Source organism: Lytechinus variegatus, chromosome 3, assembly GCF_018143015.1.
Source record: "Lytechinus variegatus isolate NC3 chromosome 3, Lvar_3.0, whole genome shotgun sequence".
Classification (NCBI taxonomy): Eukaryota; Metazoa; Echinodermata; class Echinoidea; order Temnopleuroida; family Toxopneustidae; genus Lytechinus; species Lytechinus variegatus.
In genome coordinates, this window is record NC_054742.1 from 2751787 (window position 1) to 2775001 (window position 23215).

Consider the following 23215-nt stretch of genomic DNA (forward strand, 5'->3'; position numbering starts at 1 on the left):
TAGATGCTGAAGAAACTGTTGCTCATTAAAAACAGTCAGTCATGTATATGAAGCAATAACCAAAAGAACATTACAATTTCAGTCTATTTTTGGCACCTCAATAGCAACCAAGTTTCAACTGCCAGTGACACTTAATGAATTCATTGTGGTTACCCTGTTAATAAATTTCAGCAACAGTGCATTAATACATTTTGTAAAGTCATGTGAGAGCTTGACATGCAATATGTGTAGCTAAAATCATTTACAGTGAATGATGTCCAAGGACACAAATCATTTGCTAGGAAGTATGAGGTGTTAATGAATCTCAAATTTTCAAAATTAGTTTTCCAATAACTCTTATCTCAAGAATAAAAATCAACAATCGGTTACCCTTTGAGAGTACAAATGCTAAATTGAAACTTGAGTAATTTTGACCTCAAGATACTTGCAAGATCTAGTTTTCAACTCTGGAAACTGGTATCAGTAGTTGGGGGTAATTTTGATGAATTTCAATTCTTTGCCAAAAATTTGAATAATTTTTACCAGGGCCCGAGCTTACAAAGGGTTGGGATAGATGCAAATCAAAGTCAATTTTGAGACTAATCTCAGTTGGATTTTGATTTAAATCCATCACAACTCTTTGGAAGAAAGGAAAAGGGTAGTGACTAACTCACAGCTAAAATCAACTTTTCAATTTTCTGAAAATTTGAATGGTCTACAATTTTAAAGAAATTGATTTTACATGTAGATAAGAATGAATCACCTCAACTAATTTGAGTATGCAAGCAATCACTGAATCTCTTTCATGCTCTCTCTCACACACATACTCACTTTATGTTGACCTGATATTACTGTTTGAAGAGAGTCTGATCATGATTTGGAAGCACTATTACAACATAATTCTAAATGGTACACTTTTTGTTTAAGAAGTGCAAAGCAATTTCATTGAAAAAACAGTTGACATTCAACAAAGACTGCATCAATTTGTGAAAAATGTTACAGTTCACACATTTCTACTAACCTCATCTAGGGTATAGGGGTAGCATGAACCATACACAGGTCAAAGTAACATGGACAAAAAATTCAATAAAATAATCATTAAATATATATATATCTTTTTAATTAATTAATGTACAAAAATTTAGAAAGAAGTGCCTTGGACTAGGCAACGGAGTGTGTTCTTTCTAATCTAAAAAAGGAGAGAGGTACAATGCTGCTATCCACAACAATTCCATCCATCTACTCGTCTTGTGTTGAGAGAAAGCTTACTGGTTTCCCCTGTTGCTAGGGAGGATTCTCCGCCATGACGACGTTTGAGTTCCTGGCCCAGTTTCCCAAAGGTTTCATCAATGTTGGTGGAGTCCTTAGCAGAGACTTCTATACATTCCAGCATAGCATGATGGGTGGCCAAAGCCTTGGCATCTTCATAGTCTACTTCTCTTATATGCTCCAAGTCTTTCTTATTGCCTGCATGTGTGTGAAAGATGAAAGAAATTATAGAAGGCAAAAAAAAAGAAAAGTTACAAACAGGAAATAGCAAATATTGCTTACAAAGTGTTACAAAACCCATGATTTTCAATGATTGAAACCATACAAACATCTGTAAAAACAAATTATTCTGGGGTGGTACTCTATTTTATCTTCTATCTTATCTCAGTAATAGCTTGCTAACATTACCTCAACTTTTCTTTTAAGAAGGACCATATCTTATCTCTGACACGCTCAATCTTCTACTGTAAAAAAAAATATTCCTACTTCCTAGGCTTTCAACCAATAGAAGTGTCCCTTATGGCAAATGGCATGTCATCTTTGAAAAGCACTTCAAGCAACCTACACAAAACAAAGTACGTGGTAACTGTTACTGTGGGTATCCTCAAATTGGCAAACGTGCTGCAAAATGGCTGATTTTTGTGGACAACTCTCCATTTGTTTTGTACACAAATTTTCAGATTTTCCTCATTATCTTTCAAATTGAATCTTGCCTCCTTCTGAGTACAACATATGTCATGGGAAACTATAATTTACACCACATATGTCAAGGTCAGGAGGAGATAATGAGAAATATTTAAAATAAGGGGAAAATCTGAAAATTTGTGTACAAAACAATTAGAGAGTTGTCCACAAAATCAGCCATTTTCAAGCATGTTTGCAAATTTGAGGATCCTTACAGAAAATACAAGACTTTCGAAACGTCCTTAACTTGCTTATTTCATAACTGATTTTGATGAAACTTTTTTAAATTGTTACTCTCATTTTACTCTTTCAAATAAGCTTGCTCCTCTTCTTGGGTTTTGGTTTTCTTTAATCTCAAGAGTCCAGACTCAACATTCCCCCAAGAAGAAGAAATATTGCTGGACACTACACTCTAACCAACTAAGACTTAAAGGCTTGGTTCATCACCTCATGACCAATCTTTCCCTTAATAGAAATTGAACATCATTCAAAGTATATTATCCAATCCTGTGTTTTTCAGTCTATGGTACACAGGGTAGAGTAAGGACATAGACAAGGCACTTCTTATGTTTTACACTGTTCCCAACATTTCAAATAACAACAGATAAACTAAGAAGAACTGGAATGTACTGCATGTCCTGCCAGTCAATGTAGCTCAAGAATTAGGGAACCTAAAACCGGAAAGCTCAACCAACAATCTCCAGTGGACTCATCAAAAGGTAATCACAACTCACATGTAGATCAAACCAGGAAGCCGTTATGCCAGGGGCCCATCTTACAGAGAGTTACGATTGATCCAATCAATTGCAACTATGGAAAGCCAGCAAAGTCAACATATAAAATGCATGTTTGTTAAAAATTTCTAGCTATGAATGTATATCCATAAATTCATTGATTTCTTGACAGTTTTGTGTGTTCTCCTTTGTTTAAAAATGACATTTTGCAAATTTCCTAAAGAAAAATTATGTCACTGATGGATTTCCTTAGAGTTACAATTGATTGGATCAATCGTAACTCTTTGTAATACGGGGCCCAGATCTTGTATTTCATTCAACCTTAAATAGTTAATATCAAACTCATTAGGCCTAAGGTTTTAATAAAGTTACTAATGTGAATTATACTATCATCAAGTACTATCATCAGACAAAACAAACTTACAAAAGTGTACAAAGGCTATTCAAATCCTATTTAAAGATTCTTTGTGAAAATTTGAATTTTGAACTTTTAGATATCTCATATTTTCTCCCTGAAAAGGGGACCTTGAAAAACTAATATTGCAAATTTGGTGATTGGAGCAAAAAGTTACAGCCAGTGATTATATTCTGAAATTTAATGTTTTATTTGTGTTTTTATAAAAAATCAATAAATGAATTATGACAAAAATACTTTAATTTTGATTGAGCAACTAACCAAAATAAATGTTCATGTAAAATAAAAAAATATGTGCATCAAAAAAAATTTCATTTCATATTACGAAATCTAAAACAGAATAGTGACCAACACTTTATGGGGGATTACCAAAACTTAAGAGGTTTAACTGTCAACCATAGTTGTTTTTTCAGTAGTTGAAAAAATAAAATATACTACATTCCTCTAAAGAAGGACACTCTTGAAACCAATAGGAAATTATATTCGTGAGAATATTAGCTTAAATGTAATGATCTTTTTTTTCTCTCTCTCCTGGAAAATGGGAGGAGTGGGATTTAAAATGCCAACCTACCTAACAATATACAGATAACACTGCCTCCAGCATATTTCTGGACATCTTCTATCCACCGAGGTACATTGCAGAATGTCTCTTTCTTTGTGATGTCATAGGCGATGATGACCCCATTTGCACTTCGGTAGTAGCTCTGTGTTATTGTACGGAATCGTTCCTGTCCAGCAGTATCCCACACTTGAAGCTGAGCAAAGAAATTAAAAATAAGAACCTAATTATTTCCATACCATTTACAATTAATCATTTGCATACACCACCATGGACACAAGTACATACACTGATCTTATACCTGTTTTATATGTTATAGAACTAGCACATCAATGATGTGGTGCTCATCTGGCATCTTGCAACAAAATTTAACACAACTTTTAATTTCAGCCCAGTTGACACTGAACTAGTAAATTATATTGGTGACATAAATTGAGGAAACAGAATTAAAATTGATGAAGAAATGACAGAAGAAGCAAATTTTGTGATTTATGAATAAATTTCGTATAAAATAGCACAAATAATTTTCAAGTAAAAAATTCTAAATTTTGTGTAGAACCTCATGTAGCTCTCGGATGGACAAAAAATTAAAATCAGTCAACAAATACATGTAATGTAAATAAGAAGCATTTTGGCAAGTTTTGAAAATATGCATAAATTAGCATATTTAATGAGTTTCCAAATTGTCTGTAGAAGTTTTGTATCCTCACCTAGAGCTATCATATAAAACAAGAAAAAAATGATTAACAAATGAAGGATGAAAGCATTTTTTGTGATTTATGAATAATTTCGAATAAATTAGCAACAATGATTTTCTCATCAAAATTTCAAAATTCTATGTGGAAGTTTGGTGACCCTCATGTAGATCTACCAGACGGAAAAAAAAAACTGGTCAACAAATAAAGCATTTTTTTGTATGTGATTATGAATAAATTTCGCATAAATTAGCGAATATTATTTTCTTCTCAAAATTTCTAAATTCAGTGTAGAAGTTTGGTGAACCTCATGATGGTCTCTACCAAATGGAAGAAAAACAAAATCAAAATCAGTTGACAAACAAGGAACAAGAGTGTCGCTAAGGTGAACACATACATTAATACCTGTCTGTAACACGGAAAAATTGAGTTTTCAGTCAGGCAAGAAAAGCGGAAGGTGGCTACTTCACCTTTGATCTTACAGCCTCAAAATCAATAGAATTGCTAGGATCTATGCTAGCATCATACACACCAAATTATATGAGCCTAGGTTAAGTTACTGTAAACTGAAGTTATCGCGTTTACAAGGACTGAAGAAGGGTAAGATGAAAAAATGTCACTGTGACCTTGACCTTTGGACCTCAAAATCAATAGGCTTCCTGGGATCCATGCTAGTATTATACACACCAAATCATATGAGCCCAGGTTAAGTCAAACTGAAGTTCTCGCGTTTACAAGGAAAAGTTAATGGACAGCCAGACGGACACCGAGCATGATACCATAATACGTCCCATCCTTGGACGAAAGTATAAAAAGCATAAAAAGCATTTTAAAAAACATGAGTTTCAAAATTCGGTGAAGAAGTTTTCAATCCCCTCCTAGTGCTATCTTATAAAGCTAACAGAATTGAAATCAGACTTGGAATGAGGAAGAAGCATTTTGAATTTATGGACGGATGAAGGAAGCCCCACCATGGCTAATCTGGCCCTTCAGCTGGATGAGCTAAAAATCAGGAAGTTTTGATTTTGATTTGTTTAGAGAACTTTGTACAATAAAATCAACACTGGTCTGGTAAACATTACCTATTACAGTTCACATTTGCCACAAGGGTAAGCCCCCCCCCCTCCAAAAAAAGAAGAAATGTTGTATCCTGGCATAATCTGCCCATCCCTAATATCTGCAACTCTACCTTCTTTCCCTCAAATATTGAATTGAACACACCAAAGAGATAAAAAGCAATTTTCAAGCTGTTATGCATGCAATTCTCTCCTTGCCATTACCCCATATGGAGGGGGGTAATGAAGGGGATCCCCCAATACTTCAGGTAGGGGGATGGCCTGTACTACAAAACTACAAAATAAACTAGAATTTAATTCGTCATGCGGACGAATTAGGTGGTCTGTCATGATTTGTCATTCAGTGTCGGCTGATGTATGAAATAAATCATATAGATATCATTGATAATCTTGATCGTAGACATCCTAAGAATAAGTTTTGACCATTGCTAAATGTGATTATTGATGTGATGATGACAATCGTCAAACATACATCTTCAATCAGATACATACAAGATAGATGATTATATATATAGATGGATGGAGTGGTGGATGGAGTGGTGGATGGAGCGATGGATGGATCAAGTGATCGATTGAGAGATAAATGATAGGTGGTTATATTAATAAAACATAGATAGACAGACAGACATATAGATAGATAAATAGATAGATAGAGACAAATAGATTGATATAGATAGCCAGACAGACATACATATGGAAAGATAGATAGAGACAGGCAGATAGATTGATGGATATATAGAACGATAGATAGATATACATATCTAAACAGATAAATATGTTATATTAGACAGAGAGATAGATAGACAGATACATATACAGAGTAGGTAGATAGACAGACATATATTCATGCAGATCAATATGATCTTCATGATGACGACGGAATATTCATTATGGATGGAATACTTGTGAAAGACGGGAGATGATAAAGCACTGTTAAAAGGGTCTCTTTCATGTATGACAATACATGTGATATGAAACAAAGTAATTATAATCTGTTTTATCTTGCGAAATTTTAAATTTTATACCATTAAATTATCACGAAGGATCATGTACGAGGTGGTAAAAAGAAAAAAAAATGAAAAAAAAATATTGTTTACCCCAGGACTCGAACCTGCGCCCCTGTGAAAGCGATTCAAATGCGTTATCCATTGAGCCACGATATTCCCCATAGAGAATACACGTAAGCAATTTTGAGAATTCCAATTTTGCAAGCGAAATACGAGCATGATCCCGGCATCTGATCAAAAAATGGAGGGCACATTTTCGAAAGCTTAGAATCTCGGCTACAACATACTAAAAGCTCAGGGAAAACTGACAAGAAACAATGGAGATATGGCTCACGAAATAGAGGAATGTCGAATCTAGTTTTGAGAAAAAGTCATGTCCCATACAGATTACACGCAAAACACATGTGATATGAAAAAAAATCAATTATAATCTGTTTTATCTTGCTAAATTTAAACATTTATACCTTTTAAATATCATAAAGGATCATGTAAGAAGTGGCAAAAAGAAAAAAAAAACTGAAAAAAAAATCATCTTGTTCACCCCAGGACTCGAACCCGCGCCCTTTAGAAAGCAGTCAAAGCCACGATATTCCCCATAGAGAATACACGTAAGCAATTTTGAGAATTACAAGTCCAATTTTGCAAGTGAAATACGGGCATGATCCCGGCATCTGATCAAAAAATGAAGGGCACACCTGCGAAAGCTTAGAATCTCAGCTACAACATACTAAAAGCCTAAAGAAAACTGACAAGAAAAAATGGAGATATGGCTCACGAAATAGAGGAATGTCGAATCTAGTTTTGAGAAAAAGTCATGTCCCATAGAGATTGCACGCAAAACACATGTGATATGAAAAAAGCAATTATAATCTGTTTTATCTTGCTAAATTTTAACTTTTATACCTTTTAAATATCATAAAGGATCATGTAAGATGTTGCAAAAAGAAAAAAAAAACTGAAAAAAAAATCATCTTGTTCACCCCAGGACTCGAACCCGCGCCCTTTAGAAAGCAGTCAAAGCCACGATATTCCCCATAGAGAATACACGTAAGCAATTTTGAGAATTACAAGTCCAATTTTGCAAGTGAAATACGGGCATGATCCCGGCATCTGATCAAAAAATGAAGGGCACACTTGCGAAAGCTCAGAATCTCAGCTACAACATACTAAAAGCCTAAAGAAAACTGACAAGAAAAAATGGAGATATGGCTCACGAAATAGCGGAATGTCGAATCTAGTTTTGAGAAAAAGTCAGGTCCCATAGAGATTACACGCAAAATGAGGAAAAATGACATGCCTCTTTTCATCGCTGTTTTACGCAATGATGCGTTTCTCAAAATGAAAATTCATGACAACTATTGAGAAAGAGTACATTCTAAACTACAACATATCGAAATCTGGGCGAAAAATGATCTATATTTGAGAAGTTACAACCAAATTTGCATAAATTTGATGACGTCATTTTTGAAAAAATGAAATTTTTAGTTTAGGCGCCATTTTGATGACGTCACGATATAATTTAGGGACAATGGTGACATGAAATCAAATCTACAACTCATACTCTATCGATATATGAAAAAAAAATTGGGGGTCAACGGACTATTTAAAGAGCTACAGTGAATTTTTAATAGGCATGTTTTTGCCCATATATGGCCTATAGTGAGAGCTCGCGCGCACACGTGCTGCAAACTTTAACGGGTGTTAATTTCGTTTTTAATGGTCGTAGAAGGTTGATCAAGGTACCAAATTGTTCAGAATTTTATTATCAATGCAATGATGTAAAAAAAACGGTGTTTCTACTTTGCGTTAAGGTGTTACGCGCGGAAACGCGCACGCATGCGTGCGCGCGCGCAAATTTTTGAAATGCTTAGAATGACCTGAAACGTACTCTCGTTTGGTCAAAAAGTGATTTTGAGCATTTTTAAATTTTGACGCACGCGTACGCGCGCGTCGTGACCTCCAGGTGACTTTTGATGACATGACCTGATGACCCTTGACCTGAAGTTGATGTGATGTAAATTTGATTGATTTTTAATAATTGATAATGGAGATGTGATTGATAATGTGATTTTACAAAATGGCGCCTAGATGACGTCATCATGACCTGTTGACCTTGAAAAGCTTATTCTGACGTGTCCATGACAGATCCTATAAATGACATGAAATTCAATGAAATTGATCAAGTCGATTTTGAGATAACTTGGCGACAAAAAATCGTTAAAAATAAATAAAAAGAAAATTCTGACGAAATTAAGAGGTGATCTGTCATAAATGACAGACCACCTAATGAGAATTGAAATTTAAAAACATCCATTATTCTAGTTCTTACGAGGAACCTAGTCTCATAAAAATAAAGTTAACATGTACAGTACTGGCACTTATAAAACTTCTGTATCAAGGACTACCCTCCTCCAACTGACGCAAAAGGATGGAGGCTTAGGGAGCCATGGACCACAAACTAGCAGAAAAATCAATACCGTAATATTGGTGAAGATTTGGGGAAAATAAAAAGAATCAAAATAGTTATTCACTTTTTTTATTTATGACTTCATATAAGCGAGCACCTTCCCCATAAAAAAAAAATCAATGATGTGTCATTTTCTCAAAAACTGAAAATGGTTTGTTTTGTACATATCAACAGACAAACCATTTCACACGGGTCCACTCCTGACAGAAAAAAAATTATTGTAATCATGAAACATAAAAAAATGAAATAATGCATTTACACAACATATGGGGCTGCTGCTTGTATCTGATATCATAAATATAAAATTTGAATTACAATCGTAATAAGCTTTCTCCATTTTTGATGGGTTTCCTCAAACCTTCAATATTTTTTCTGGAATAGTCTACAACAATCTTTTCATCAGGGTGAACTTTCCCTTTATGTTTGAAAACAATTGTACTTTTGTCATAACTCCTTTTTCACAAAAAAATCTTTTAATTTGAAGAGATACAAATTTATCTGTATGATATCATCTCTATTTCGTTGTGGATTCATAACAGATCCTAAGAGTAAGACTAAACTGTTTTTACCTTTTAGTGTCATTTTAAGATATCAACATAATTATGATCAATATCAATATGTTGTAAATTGGATTTTCCTTGAGTAATATTTCTCTAAAAAAAAAAAATCTAGTTAAAATGATACTATGTTTTATTATTTCATTTCAGTACATGTAGCATTTGAATATAAAGTGTATAATAAACTTATATTTCACATTATATATGCCAACTTTATCTTTAGTACTCTTTCTTCCTCTCTGTACTTCTATCAACTTTGATTTACTCTCTCCCTCTCTGCTCATTGGCTAATTCTTTCCCGCCTTTTTTGGAGTAGCAGTAATGCCAATTCATGTACCCCCTTTTAGGGATGCTTTTGTACTATGATGTGCACCATTGCACTTTTATTGTTAGCTAGGGAGAAAGTCCAGTGACTCATGACACTGGCAGTAGCCAGGGCATTCCCACTGTTTGTTGTTGAGGAGGAGACTTGTCCCTACAGAAGGAAGTTTAATTTTGAAGTAGAGAAGTAAGTTGATTTATATATTCTTATTTTAGTAAATTGAATGTTTATTTCATTGATATGTTATACTTACTGTGATATATATAAATGCATACATTATTTACCCAATTTTTGAATATTTAAATGGACAGAAAGCTCACCTGATGGTGATATGTTATGTGCTGAGTTTTGATTATTATATTCTATATATATATGTATATGTTGCATTACCAATTGCCACATGTATAATATTCATTTTGATGTGATGATTTTAGTTTATTTGTGTAATTCTTGCACAGCTTTGAATAAAAGATATGAGTAAAAAGTCAGTGTCAATAGACCAATTAGAAAATCTAATGTTACCATAGCTATGTATTGCTTATAACTTGGATGTGTATATTTGTAAGTGACATTTTCAATTTCTATGTTGTAGGACTTCTGCAAGGACTTCCCTTGATGTACAATTTTACTTTAGATGTTGAGGCAAAATGCAGAATTAGTGTCTGACCGGTGAGTGCATGGTCTAGGGAGAGTGGTTCAATTTATATCATGTTGTGATTTTCTGAATACGAACATATTATTGACATATTTTATATCTAATGAAAAAGATATACTTCTTGATTTACTTTCGCTTTAATGGTCACTGGAGAAAATGTAGTTGTCTTGATTGATAATGTAAATCTGTATTTGTTATGTTTAGAACTGTACTATTCATACCGCTAATATTAATCATGTGCTTGTTTATATTTTGTTATTATGCAGAGGCTGTTTTCCTTTGGTGAATAAAAGAGTTCAATGAAACCGCAGCCCTCGCGAGTCGTGTCAGTGTTGTGGTCGTCGGCGCGAACCCTTTCAATGGTGTCAGAAGTGGGATCATCAGCAACAAGGGACCATCTGGTGCGGGCTCTGCAGATATCAGACTTAGAAGAAATCTTGAGAACTTACATTGTACGTGGTCTTATCCTGGTGTTATCGTGCACAACGTAAAATTGAAATGACTTTAGACTGGTTCTAAACAGCCTCGGTCAGACTGTATGTAATGGACAACATATGCTTTTTTTTTACTGATTTTTGCAGTGATTGTATTGTGGTTTCGCTATTGTGCATGCAAAATTATTTTTATGTACCAAATTGAAATCTAGGATCATGGAAACCAGTTCGAGTTCATCATCAGCTACAACTGAGAGTATGGATGTTTTGTCCCAATTCTTCCGCCGTTCAATTGGATTACAGAGTATATTACAGAGCAACTTACCAAAATTTCGAGGGATGCCACATCATGCGGATGACATGTCCTTGTCAGAATGGCTTGAAGAATTTAATGGAGTAACTGCTAACCAAAATATGGAAATGAGTAGTAAAGCTCGACTGTTGCTAGATCACCTTTCAGGACCAGCACGAGAGGAAATAATGTGTCTCAGTGAATCGAAGAGACAGGATTTTGATGAAATAGTAAGTCGTCTTAAATTGTGCTTTGGCTATCAGGAAACCACACAGACCCTCAGTAGTCAGTTTCATAATCGCATACAGAGAGATGGAGAATCACTTTGTGACTTCAGCCGTGCCCTGATTCGCACCTACAACAAGATGGAAAAAGCTGCCACTACACAAGCTCAAGGAGAAGCTTTAAGTCATTTGAAAAACAAGACCTTTAGTGATCAATTTGTCAATGGTGCCCGGGAGGCTTGGGTGAGGAGAGAGTTGAGGCGAATACAGATGATGCATGAAATCGATGGATTTGCCAAGATTCGTGAGGAAGCCCTCAAACTCTTTCAGGAGACTGCCACCACTCAGAGGCCCAGAGTCCGAGAAGCAGATATTGAAGTTGGAAGGGCAGTCATGAAAGATTCCATGCTTGTGCAACAGGTAGTAGAACAACAGAAAGCTATAATGACGGAGTTGGAGCAACTTAGGGGAGAAGTCGCCAAGCTGAAAGGAGGAAAACCTCAGAGAAAGAGGACTGATGGACGATGCTTCAGCTGTGGCCATAAAGGACATCTACGACGTGACTGCCCCAACATACCCACTGGTTCCCCTGCACATGAATATAATTACTCTGCTGGCAACTGGCATCAGGAGAATCAAAGCTTCCCCACTTGGAGCACGGAATCAGGTACCATGCAGAATCATGGCAGTTTCAACAGGCCAACAGTCTTCCAGTCCTCATCACAAGGAGCTGCCAGTATTCCTTACCAACATATCGCATCCCAGGAGGAAAACTAGACCCCTCTGTTGTTGAGGGCCAAACGGCAGAGGACAATAGAAAGCAATATCATACAGAAGAGCCCATAGAAGGAACTGTAACCAATCCACAAACTGATATGTCATTTGGTGGTAATTCAGAGGATGTCAATGAATCCAGTGGGGCACAAGGCAGACAAACTTCAGTGGCAGAGGTTGTACCAGCAATGGATGAGATAGTCGACACAGCTGATTTGATTTCCGAAAGCCCAGCTGTCATAGCAGAAGTTGCTGGTGTACCCATTGGCTGCATCCTCGACACTGGGGCAGAGGCGTCCATTATACCATCAGACGTGTTTCATCGACAGTTGGAAGCAGCGGTAGGAGAAGTGAGCCCATTTAATAAGCCTTTGAAAATTGTAGGTGTGGGGCCAACCAAAGTACCAGTGGAAGGCTACATCCGAACCCATGTCTCTGTAAACGATCAAAAAGCTACAATAGGATTTCTAATCGTACAACGAGAGTCATGTGGGGAAAGACAAAGAGACTTCCCTATTTTGCTGGGATGCAATGCCCTTCGAGCACTATTTCCTTTGGAGAGAGCGAAAGGGGAATTTCAGATGGTGAAGGATTGCTTCGACATTGAGACTGCAGGTAGTGCACATGTACGAGAGGTTGTTACTGGGGCAACAAGGGTAGTTTTGCCTGCCAGGACGATACAACACATAGAGTGCGCAATGAGGCCTTTCCAAGGTGGGGAAGATGCTGAGTCAAGTGTCTGGCTTATCCAGGGTAACAGCCAGTTTGGAGATTCCCAGGTTGAAGTCATTGAAGGCTGTTGTGCCGAAAATGGGGACATGCATGTTCTACTGATGAATTCTGGAGACAGAGATTTCATAGTACCACCCCATTCAACTATTGCTTCTGCCAAACAAGTGGAAGAACATTGTGAAATTTGTCTACAAGCTAAAGATGACCAGTTAGAGGTTAATATCTGTGATGTATTGATTGCCAAGACAGAGCCGGGAGTTGATGACGACGGACATGAGCCAGAGCAAGCAGTGGATACCCAGCCTCCCCGTCGGACAGCATCAGCATCACAGGAGAGATTCTCTTTCACTGATGGTACAGAAATACTGCTTCCTCAGGGCATCAGCCTAGATGGGATGGCTTATGAAGATGCATCTAGGATTGCTAAACTCCTACATGATCATGAAGAAGCATTCTCTAAAGATGAATTCGACCTGGGATGTTGTGATATAGTACCACATGAAATCAGAGTGACCTCTGACAAGCCAGTGCGTCTGCCCTATCGAAGGATAGCTCCTCACGTGACTTCAGAGGTTCGTGATCTATTACAAGACATGCTGGAACGTAAGATTATAAAGAGGTCAACTAGCCCCTATGCCAGTCCGATCGTTCTTGTGAGGAAGAAATCAGGGGCATTACGCTTATGTATTGATTATAGACAATTGAACAAATTAACAGTCAAAGACTCCTTTCCACTACCCAGAATAGACGAATCATTAGAAGTAATGAATGGAGCCAAATACTTCTCTTCCCTTGACTTGTCTCATGGATATTTCCAGATCACTATGCACACAGAATCGGTGCCCCTAACTGCTTTCCGTGTACCCTGGGGACTCTATGAATTTCAAAGAATGCCTCAGGGTCTATGCAACAGCCCAAGCACATTTCAGAGAGTGATGGAGGCAATTTTCGGTGACATGAACTTTACAAAAGTCATACTCTACCTTGATGATGTTTTGGTTTTTTCCAGAACATTTGAGGAGCACCTCGAAACACTCGGAGAAGTCTTTGACCGCCTACAACACATGGCCTGAAGTTGAAAGGAGGAAAGTGCCAGTTCTTCAAGAAAGAAGTAGCTCACCTAGGGCACATTGTCACTGAGAAGGGTGTCATGGTAGACCCAAGCAAGGTATCAAGGATCAAGTCGTGGCCTGTACTTCAAAATGGATCAGAATTATGCTCCTTCCTCTGTCTTGCTTCATATTACAGAAGGTTTGTCCCTGACTTCACCAGAATAACAGCACCACTCCATGCACTAACTGGACAGAAGTGTAAGAAAAGGAGAAGGAAGATAGGGGACATCACTCCAGACACAAGCTTTGTGTGGACCAAAGGGGCCGAAGAGTCATTTCATGAGCTTAAGGAGAGACTGTCTTCAACACCAGTTCTTGCCTATCCCAAGTTTGGAGAAGAATTCATACTCGAGGTTGATGCATCTCTAAAGGGACTTGGTGCCTGCTTGTCGCAGAAAGATGACAATGGACATTTACACCCTATCTCGTTTGCAAGCCGTAGCCTACGTGGAGCCGAGAAGAATTATCCAGATTTCTCAAGCTTCAAGATAGAACTTCTTGCCCTTAAATGGGCAGTAGTCGAGAAGTTCAAAGGGTATTTGTTGGGTGCTAAGTGTATTGTATACACGGATAACAACCCTCTAGCCCACCTTCAAACTGCACAGTTGGGGGCCACTGAACAGAGGTGGGTAGCACAGTTGGCAGCCTTTCAGCTGGATATCCGATACCGTCCTGGAAAACTTAACAGATGTGCCGATGCACTCAGCAGGTGCCCTGGAAATGATGAAGGCGAGGTGAAGGAGATGATCGGAGCACTGACGGTGACCACTGTCTTCCCGGCAGAAGTTGTGGTTTCAGGAGACCAGTTGGTAGATGAGGAGCCGCCGAGAGTTCCTGGCGTGTACCCGTCATACTCAGTAGAAGAACTTGAAACTCTTCAACAGAGTGACAATGCACTCTCTGTGTGCAGACGCTATCTCAGGTGTGAATGGAAGTCCGAGGATGAAATCAAACAAGAGAATGCAGAAATAAAGTCCTGGTTGAAGGAGCGAGCTAGCATTATAGAATACAAGGGAGTCCTGTATAGGCAACCACCAGAATCAAAACATCCTCAAAGAAGACAGCTTCTTGTACCAAAGAGTCTCCAAGAAAAGATGATAGAAATGGCCCACGACCAATGGGGCCACCAAGGCATCAATAGAACTTTAGCAATCCTGCGGGAAAGATGCTTTTGGCCGGGTATGTGCAGTGATGTGAGAGGACACATCAGGAAGTGTTTTGCCTGTGTTGCATCCAAGACTCCAACGCCAGCTATACGGACCCAAGACGGCATCTGTTGGCATTCAGACCCCTCGAGTTGATCGCGATAGACTTCCTCAAGCTTGACAAAGGCCAAGGTGGATATGAGGATGTCTTAGTAATCACAGACGCCTTCACCAAATTTGCTCAAGCCATTCCTTGCAAGAACCAAACTGCCGCAGTAGTAGCACATGCTTTGATTGATGGTTGGATCGTTCACTACGGTGCTCCACTTCGAATTCACTCAGATCAGGGGCGAAATTTCGAAAGTTTGTTGGTACGAGAGTTGTGCAAGCTATATGGCATTGAAAAGACACATACCACTCCTTACTATCCCCAAGGAAACGGGCAGACAGAGAGATTTAACCGAACCTTGTGTGGTATGATTCGCTCCCTTGATCCTGACCGTCGAAAGAAGTGGCCTGGGCTTATTGGCCAGTTGGTATTCTTGTACAATTGTACTCCACATGGTACAACTGGATTGTCACCGTACCGACTTCTGTATGGACGAGAGCCCAACACCCCACTGGACCAACTCATAGGGAATGGAAATGCAGATTGGGATGAAGACTTTGTGTCAGAACACTCTAAGTCACTCCAACAGGCCCACATGTTAGCGCAGCAGAATATGGAAATGATACAGAATAGTGAGAAGATGAGGCATGATGCCCTCCCTATGAGTTCACCTCTCAACATCGGCGCAAGGGTACTACTGAAGAAATGCGCATTTGAAGGACGTCATAAACTTGAAGACAAGGTCTTAAGGGATCCCTTCATTGTGACAGCAGTGAATGAGATGGGTGACGTGTATAAAATCCGACCCATGTTTGGAGGACCAACAAAGGTGGTCAACAGGAGATTGTTGATTCCTGACCCGCGGGAGGAAATAGCAATTCCTACTCCACAGGATAAGCCAGAGGACAGAGTGAAGTCACAACCATTGCCCACTTCAGAGAATACTACCCCCTACTTCACCTTCTTGTGGGAACCCTCACAGCCTGATAGGCTTACATCTGGTGAAGAGAGACCTGTCACCCTTAATCAAAATGGCTCTTGCGGAGAGAATGAGTCCACTGGTAGAAATGTTCCTAGTGAAGAAGCCAATGTGGCTGAAGATGCCATACCGCAGAATGAACCCCTTGAAGACGACAGATCTCGACATGATAACATGAATCATGAGGTCGAGCGTCGGAGGTCCCGTCGTGTGAACAAGGGACAACACAGAAATCGACTACATCTCCCAGTGTCGGTATTACCAAAGTGAAGTGAAAAGATTATTTCTTTTAGAGAGACTTTTTATCTTATATGCATTGATATAGAGTGTGATTAATATTCTATAATGTTTGACATATTTTTTTTTCTGCATGTTAAGCTTACTGTAGTAAGCACTTTTATACTTCATTTTGAATTACATGCAATTACCGCAGATAGCAACTTTTATTGCATGGAATGTGGGGAAGATATTGTATTTTTTTGTGTTTTATCTTTGTTTCAAACATTATGACATTAATCGTGGGGAAGATGTTGTAAATTGGATTTTCCTTGTGTAATATTTCTCTAAAAAAAAAAAATCTAGTTAAAATGATACTATGTTTTATTATTTCATTTCAGTACATGTAGCATTTGAATATAAAGTGTATAGTAAACTTATATTTCACATTATATATGCCAACTTTATCTTTAGTACTCTTTCTTCCTCTCTGTACTTCTATCAACTTTGATTTACTCTCTCCCTCTCTGCTCATTGGCTAATTCTTTCCCGCCTTTTTTGGAGTAGCAGTAATGCCAATTCATGTACCCCCTTTAGGGATGCTTTTGTACTATGATGTGCACCATTGCACTTTTATTGTTAGCTAGGGAGAAAGTCCAGTGACTCATGACACTGGCAGTAGCCAGGGCATTCCCACTGCTTGTTGTTGAGGAGGAGACTTGTCCCTACAGAAGGAAGTTTAATTTTGAAGTAGAGAAGTAAGTTGATTTATATATTCTTATTTTAGTAAATTGAATGTTTATTTCATTGATATGTTATACTTACTGTGATATATATAAATGCATACATTATTTACCCAATTTTTGAATATTTAAATGGACAGAAAGCTCACCTGATGGTGATATGTTATGTGCTGAGTTTTGATTATTATATTCTATATATATATGTATATGTTGCATTACCAATTGCCACATGTATAATATTCATTTTGATGTGATGATTTTAGTTTATTTGTGTAATTCTTGCACAGCTTTGAATAAAAGATATGAGTAAAAAGTCAGTGTCAATAGACCAATTAGAAAATCTAATGTTACCATAGCTATGTATTGCTTATAACTTGGATGTGTATATTTGTAAGTGACATTTTCAATTTCTATGTTGTAGGACTTCTGCAAGGACTTCCCTTGATGTACAATTTTACTTTAGATGTTGAGGCAAAATGCAGAATTAGTGTCTGACCGGTGAGTGCATGGTCTAGGGAGAGTGGTTCAATTTATATCATGTTGTGATTTTCTGAATACGAACATATTATTGACATATTTTATATCTAATGAAAAAGATATACTTCTTGATTTACTTTCGCTTTAATGGTCACTGGAGAAAATGTAGTTGTCTTGATTGATAATGTAAATTTGTATTTGTTATGTTTAGAACTGTACTATTCATACCGCTAATATTAATCATGTGCTTGTTTATATTTTGTTATTATGCAGAGGCTGTTTTCCTTTGGTGAATAAAAGAGTTCAATGAAACCGCAGCCCTCGTGAGTCGTGTCAGTGTTGTGGTCGTCGGCGCGAACCCTTTCAAATACATACAGTTTCTCCACCAACAATGTCCCATGCACATCAAAGCAGGGCAGTAATAAAATGGTGAGATAAAGAATTTTGAATAGGCTTGATTTTTTGCTATTTAGCTTTGAAGTTCACCCAATTGGAATATTCTATTAGTTTGGGAAAATATTCTACGAATCAGTGGAATATTTTCCCAAACTCTTAGAATATTTCTGGTATTTTCTGAGCGATCCAATATAATATATATATTTATGCTATTTGACCTGCGATCGATCGAATGCGATGTTTTGAAATAGGCCGTGAATAATACATTGAGGAATTAGATACTGGCCAAAAATAACCGGAGGATAGACACGGAGTGAAATACAGATCATGTATAGTAAGAAATTAAGCTATTTTTCTTTCTCTTTATATTTTTTTTTCTTTAATTTTATCATAAATAACATTTTGATCCCACCTTTGTCACTTGGAATATCTGATCGAGTTCACCGTCTCAAAGTTTGGGTAGGTGGAGTGTAGTGTAGCGGAAGTGAAGTGAAGTGGAGCCTGCACGAACTTCGCTCGAGGTAGGTCATACCATTTTTTATTTGATTTATTTGATTTATTGTTTTCTTCTGCATCAATAACATTCGTATAATACATTTTTCATAACATAATAAACATAATATGTTAGCATTTTGGGCATGAATTATAAATAAAGAGTACTAAAAAGATAATTCCAGATAAAAATGATTAACTATATGATATTCACAATTTGCAGGAGGATTGTCATCATAAGCAGATTGCTTGAAAAAAATGACAATCCCAAACTTATACTAATTTGATTAATTAATACATTTATAAAGCAGAATGGGCATATATTATCAAATACGAAACATGAATTCATGCAATATTTTAGTATGAAGATGATAAAGCTGAGGGTGACGGTTATATGATGATGATGATGTTGATGATGATGAAGGCCATGGAGATGATGGTGGTCATGATGAAGATATTGGTAATGACTAAATCGGAGGAGGAATAAATTCATGATAAAAAGGATACCATGGCCTGGGGCACCACCTTTTTGTTCAATCTGAATTCATTGGCCAAAGGCAAGGTTATTTAAAAGAAAATTATATTTCTCTCAAAATTTCATGTTTTTGATACACTTGCTCATTGAATATCAGGAACATAATCAACTTTTTTGTGGAATAGACCTCAATTTATGTTAAATCCTAAGTAAAAAGTTAAGACTTATTTTTGTGCGCAGATGCGTACATGTATGGAGCCCCCGCCCCCGCGTTTCCGTTTTACACCCTGGCGAAGGCAATCTCCGCAAAAATAGCTTCAAAGCGACTAGTGAAGAGTCTACACACGTCGTTGGTTTCTCGCCACACCACACCACTGCATACAGCTTGTTTTTAATATACTTTATATTTGTCTCACCCCCCCCCAAACAGAGCTTGTATGATCAAACTCAAAAGCCGGGTTGCAAAAAGACTATATATTTCCCCCTAAATAACAAAAACTAGCTAATATGGAGATAAAATATATATATATATAGTCTACATTATGATTCTCATGAATATTCTTTAATGGAAAAATATGCTATTTAATACGGATCGCCGACATGCTCTTTTCTAAAGTCGATCGGCATTGACCCGCAATCACCATCTCACTTTTCCCACAAAATCTCCCCAAGTTTAGCCCCAGAAAACTTCGAAAATACGGTATTGAGTTCATACTTTCACTGGGCAATCATGATACAAAGATTGTTATATAAACCCACATTAAAGTATCCAAAATAATTTAAATACGAAGAAATCAGACTTTTAAAAAAGCCTGGATTTTGAGTGACACTACACAAAATACATGGCGTTGTATGGCTTCCCGAAAGCCGATTCCACGTTTGCCCCCTTTCGCATCCCGATAACAGACGCCCGCATGCGACAAACGCTATTTCATTTGTGATAAGGTCTATAGCATGTATGTAGAACATGAAGTCCAGTTGTTTCCACTTATAGCTCGGGGGGGGGGGGGGGGCACTTCCATTGACGAGTGGATACCGTAATGATTCTAAATGATGAATTGAATACACTACCATTCTGATGCTACTACTAACTAGGGCCTAGTATATTTTAATTCTTCATTTAGTCTTAGAATCATGAAACAACCGGACTTATAGTATACATGCTGTATAGATTCTCCTTTGTTTTGTACTTTTGTTATTCTTGTCTTATCAGGGCTTATCATTAACCCATTGTAGATTGCATGCGGTGCCCGTGGTGTGGGGAGAAACCAGCGACGTGTAAAGAGTTTTCACTAGTCGCTTTTTAGCTATTTTTGCGGAAATTGCCTTCGCCAGGGTGTAAAACGGAAACGCGTCCATACCGCGTATTTTTTTTTTACACCACTGCTCCGCCAAAATTCCCAGAAAAACGAAAGAAACGGCTCGCGGGCAAGTCTAATCTGTGCGTTCTTGAAAGCAAAGCTCTCGGAATTCCGCGTGAGATGTGAACCCGGTGTATGAACATGAAGTTGAATGACAAAACGGCCACCTGAAATCATCCCGTTACCACATTATTTTCTTAGGGTTATTGTTGATATTACGGAAAAGGGTTCTAAAAAACATTTTAGTTTGTAACTTAGCTGATTTTATATTGAAAATGAATATGTAAAAGATATTGTCTATTTAAAGTCTAGTGGCGAATTGAATTTGCTGAAAGAAAGTGCCCCCAGGGCAATTTTTAGTATTTTTCCTACATTATATAGGCCTCACTAGCGTTCCTATAGGGGGGGGGGCAGGAGAAATAGAGATAAAGGGTGAGAGGAGATACAAGGAGAATGATTTGGAAAAAAATTATATTGTGAGGAAAAAAATGAAAAGAAATGGGCCTTAAGCAAGGGGGGTAAAAGAAGACGGTCTATATATACCCAAGCAGAAAAATCAGATGAACAAAACTAAAACGTTCACATTGGACAACTAAATAATTATTTGACCAATCACATGATTTTTTTTCAGAACTCGAATCAAGTTTACATTTCATTGTTATGTATAGGCCTTTTTAAAATATAATGAACTAAAAATATTGAGCTTGAATATATTTTTATACCTTTAATCACTCAGTTATTATAAATATTGAATCAAATTCATATTTTCAAGGAAATAGAACTTTAAAGTCTGTAATAATGGAAACTATCATCTAGATATCCTGGAATAAGTTTTGAGGTAATCAAAATTTTGTAGTAATGAACTATGGTTAGTCGTGCATGCACCTATGATATCAGCAAGTTGGCAATCGCCTATATAGTGATATTCATTTCATTAGAAATTCATAACATCATTAGTTGTCCGATTTCCCTCATAGCCTTTTCTGTCAATCTGATTTTTCTTGTCCTGTTGAAAAAAAGTTATTTCGGGGTAGACTTTCCTTTAAAAAGAATTGAGAAAAAAAGAAAGAATTAATGAGGTGGAGAGAAGATCTTATCTGCCAAATAAGAATAATGATAATGATAATGATGATAATAATAATAATAATGATAATGATCACAATAATAATATAAAATCATATTTCTAGAACGCATATCAGTGCAGAAGTAGTCCCTATGCTTTGTAAATAACTAGAGAAAAGCAAAGGTATAATCAAGGTTTGCATATCAATAAATACAGACAAAATTCATCGACAAAATGAGAGGCTAATAAAGGTCTTGCAAAAAGCAAGAGGCAATGCAGAGACCACTGCCGCCCAAATACAGAACGGAGAATGCTGGAGAGAGAGAGGGTGAGTGCTGAAGATCAGAGAGGTGAAAGTTTTAGTCGACGAAGAAAAGAAATCTAGTCTACCTGCAGCTAATTATAAGAACCCTCGCTAGTTCTTTGTTTCATGCATCTGAATGTCTGGAGGTGCCATAACTGCGAACAGAATGCTCATACGGTGTAGAATTAATATGAAATGCAAGCAGATTAGGTCCCTACAAACTAAACGCTTTTAAAAAGCTCCGGAAAAAGCTATATGTCTATATTGAAATCATAAGGTTTGTGACTATTGAACGAAATCAAGATGTGCACGACGAAACGTGTCTGGTCAACGTGTTAGACTCTAGCGCGAGCCGTTTCTGCGGGGTTTTTCAATATTTTGGCGGAGCAGTGGTGTAAAAAAAAAATACGCCGGCCGGCCCAGCCCCTCGACATTAATCTGCACTGCAACCTTTTGAACGGTCCGACGTGCTTAGTTTTGTGTACGGAAATATAACCTACCTTCACTTTCTTGCCATCAATATTTAGGGTTTTCATTGTAAAATCAACTCCAATCGTGCTATGCTGTTTCTCTAAAAATGTTCCAGACTTGAATCGTTGGACTACACATGTTTTTCCTACTCCTGCGTCACCGATAAGGACTATTTTGAAGAGGTAGTCGAACGTCTCGTCAGAACTGTCTACGTAAGACATCGCAGAGTTCTTGCAATTCGGTAAACACGATAACATAAAATTGGTAAAAGCTGCGTTTTGTGAGAAACTATAGACACTAAGCAGCACTTTCTTCGTGTCTTTTTTCTTTAAATATTTTGAAAAGTACATGTGATGAAGAAATACAAGGCTTTGATAAGTAGTCTGCGCATCTCCAAGGGCTGACAGAGCCAGAGGGCAGAGAAATCACTGGACAATCGAATCTTGGTCTTGGTCTAGTCTCGCGCGTGATACGTGTTCATTCATTCGTCAAACAATAAACGTGGAGTTCGAGTTGTCGCTTCGAAGTCCGAGCCGGGTGCAGTCCAACTCCGGTACGGACCGCACCACTGATCTCTGCTTGCATTGCATTTCTGTTATCTGTTTGAGGTTGCATGTGGAATTGAATCCCACTAATTACATTGCTATTTCATATTCTATACATGTAAAAATACGAATTCCCCGACGAATTCTCAACTTTCTAGAGGCTACATGGGGCAAGAATGAGAAAAAAGGACGAAATCTATGATGTGTGACGGATTAATCATTGGTAAAAAGGGATACTAGTAGTACATGTGCCACGCCCACATTAGCCATTGGTGTCGTTTTGTTGTGATGACCATGCAAGGAGTGCTATACTATAGACTCCTTGGTTGTGACAAAAAGTTCACCATATAGAAAGCCCCGAGAAAGCCCGTACATAACCTAGCCAGCAGGCATCATTATAGCCAAAAAATAGGCCTTTTATTCATTCAAAATCTTTGTAGACCTTTTTCCCA

General features: G+C 37.4%; 2 protein-coding genes and 2 long non-coding RNA genes across 4 annotated transcripts; 3 read left to right on the forward strand and 1 right to left on the reverse strand.

Moving 5' to 3' along the window:
- Positions 1 to 1101: 1101 nt before the first annotated feature.
- LOC121409986 (ras-related protein Rab-43-like) lies at positions 1102 to 22648 on the reverse strand. Its single transcript, XM_041601786.1, has 3 exons — positions 22248 to 22648; positions 3653 to 3836; positions 1102 to 1446 (listed from the first exon to the last, which is right to left on the reverse strand). Exons 1-3 carry the CDS (start codon positions 22566 to 22568, stop codon positions 1196 to 1198), a joined length of 756 nt encoding a protein of 251 aa, XP_041457720.1. The 5' UTR covers positions 22569 to 22648; the 3' UTR covers positions 1102 to 1195.
- Positions 9824 to 10400, forward strand: LOC121409988. Its single transcript, XR_005969258.1, has 2 exons — positions 9824 to 9950; positions 10357 to 10400. It is a non-coding gene; the product is annotated as an uncharacterized LOC121409988 (long non-coding RNA).
- On the forward strand, positions 15214 to 16529 carry LOC121409985. The gene has a single exon (XM_041601785.1). The coding sequence runs from the start codon at positions 15609 to 15611 to the stop codon at positions 16488 to 16490; it is 882 nt and encodes a 293-aa protein (XP_041457719.1). The 5' UTR covers positions 15214 to 15608; the 3' UTR covers positions 16491 to 16529.
- Positions 16917 to 18022, forward strand: LOC121409987. Its single transcript, XR_005969256.1, has 3 exons — positions 16917 to 17194; positions 17601 to 17677; positions 17930 to 18022. It is a non-coding gene; the product is annotated as an uncharacterized LOC121409987 (long non-coding RNA).
- Positions 22649 to 23215: the final 567 nt, after the last annotated feature.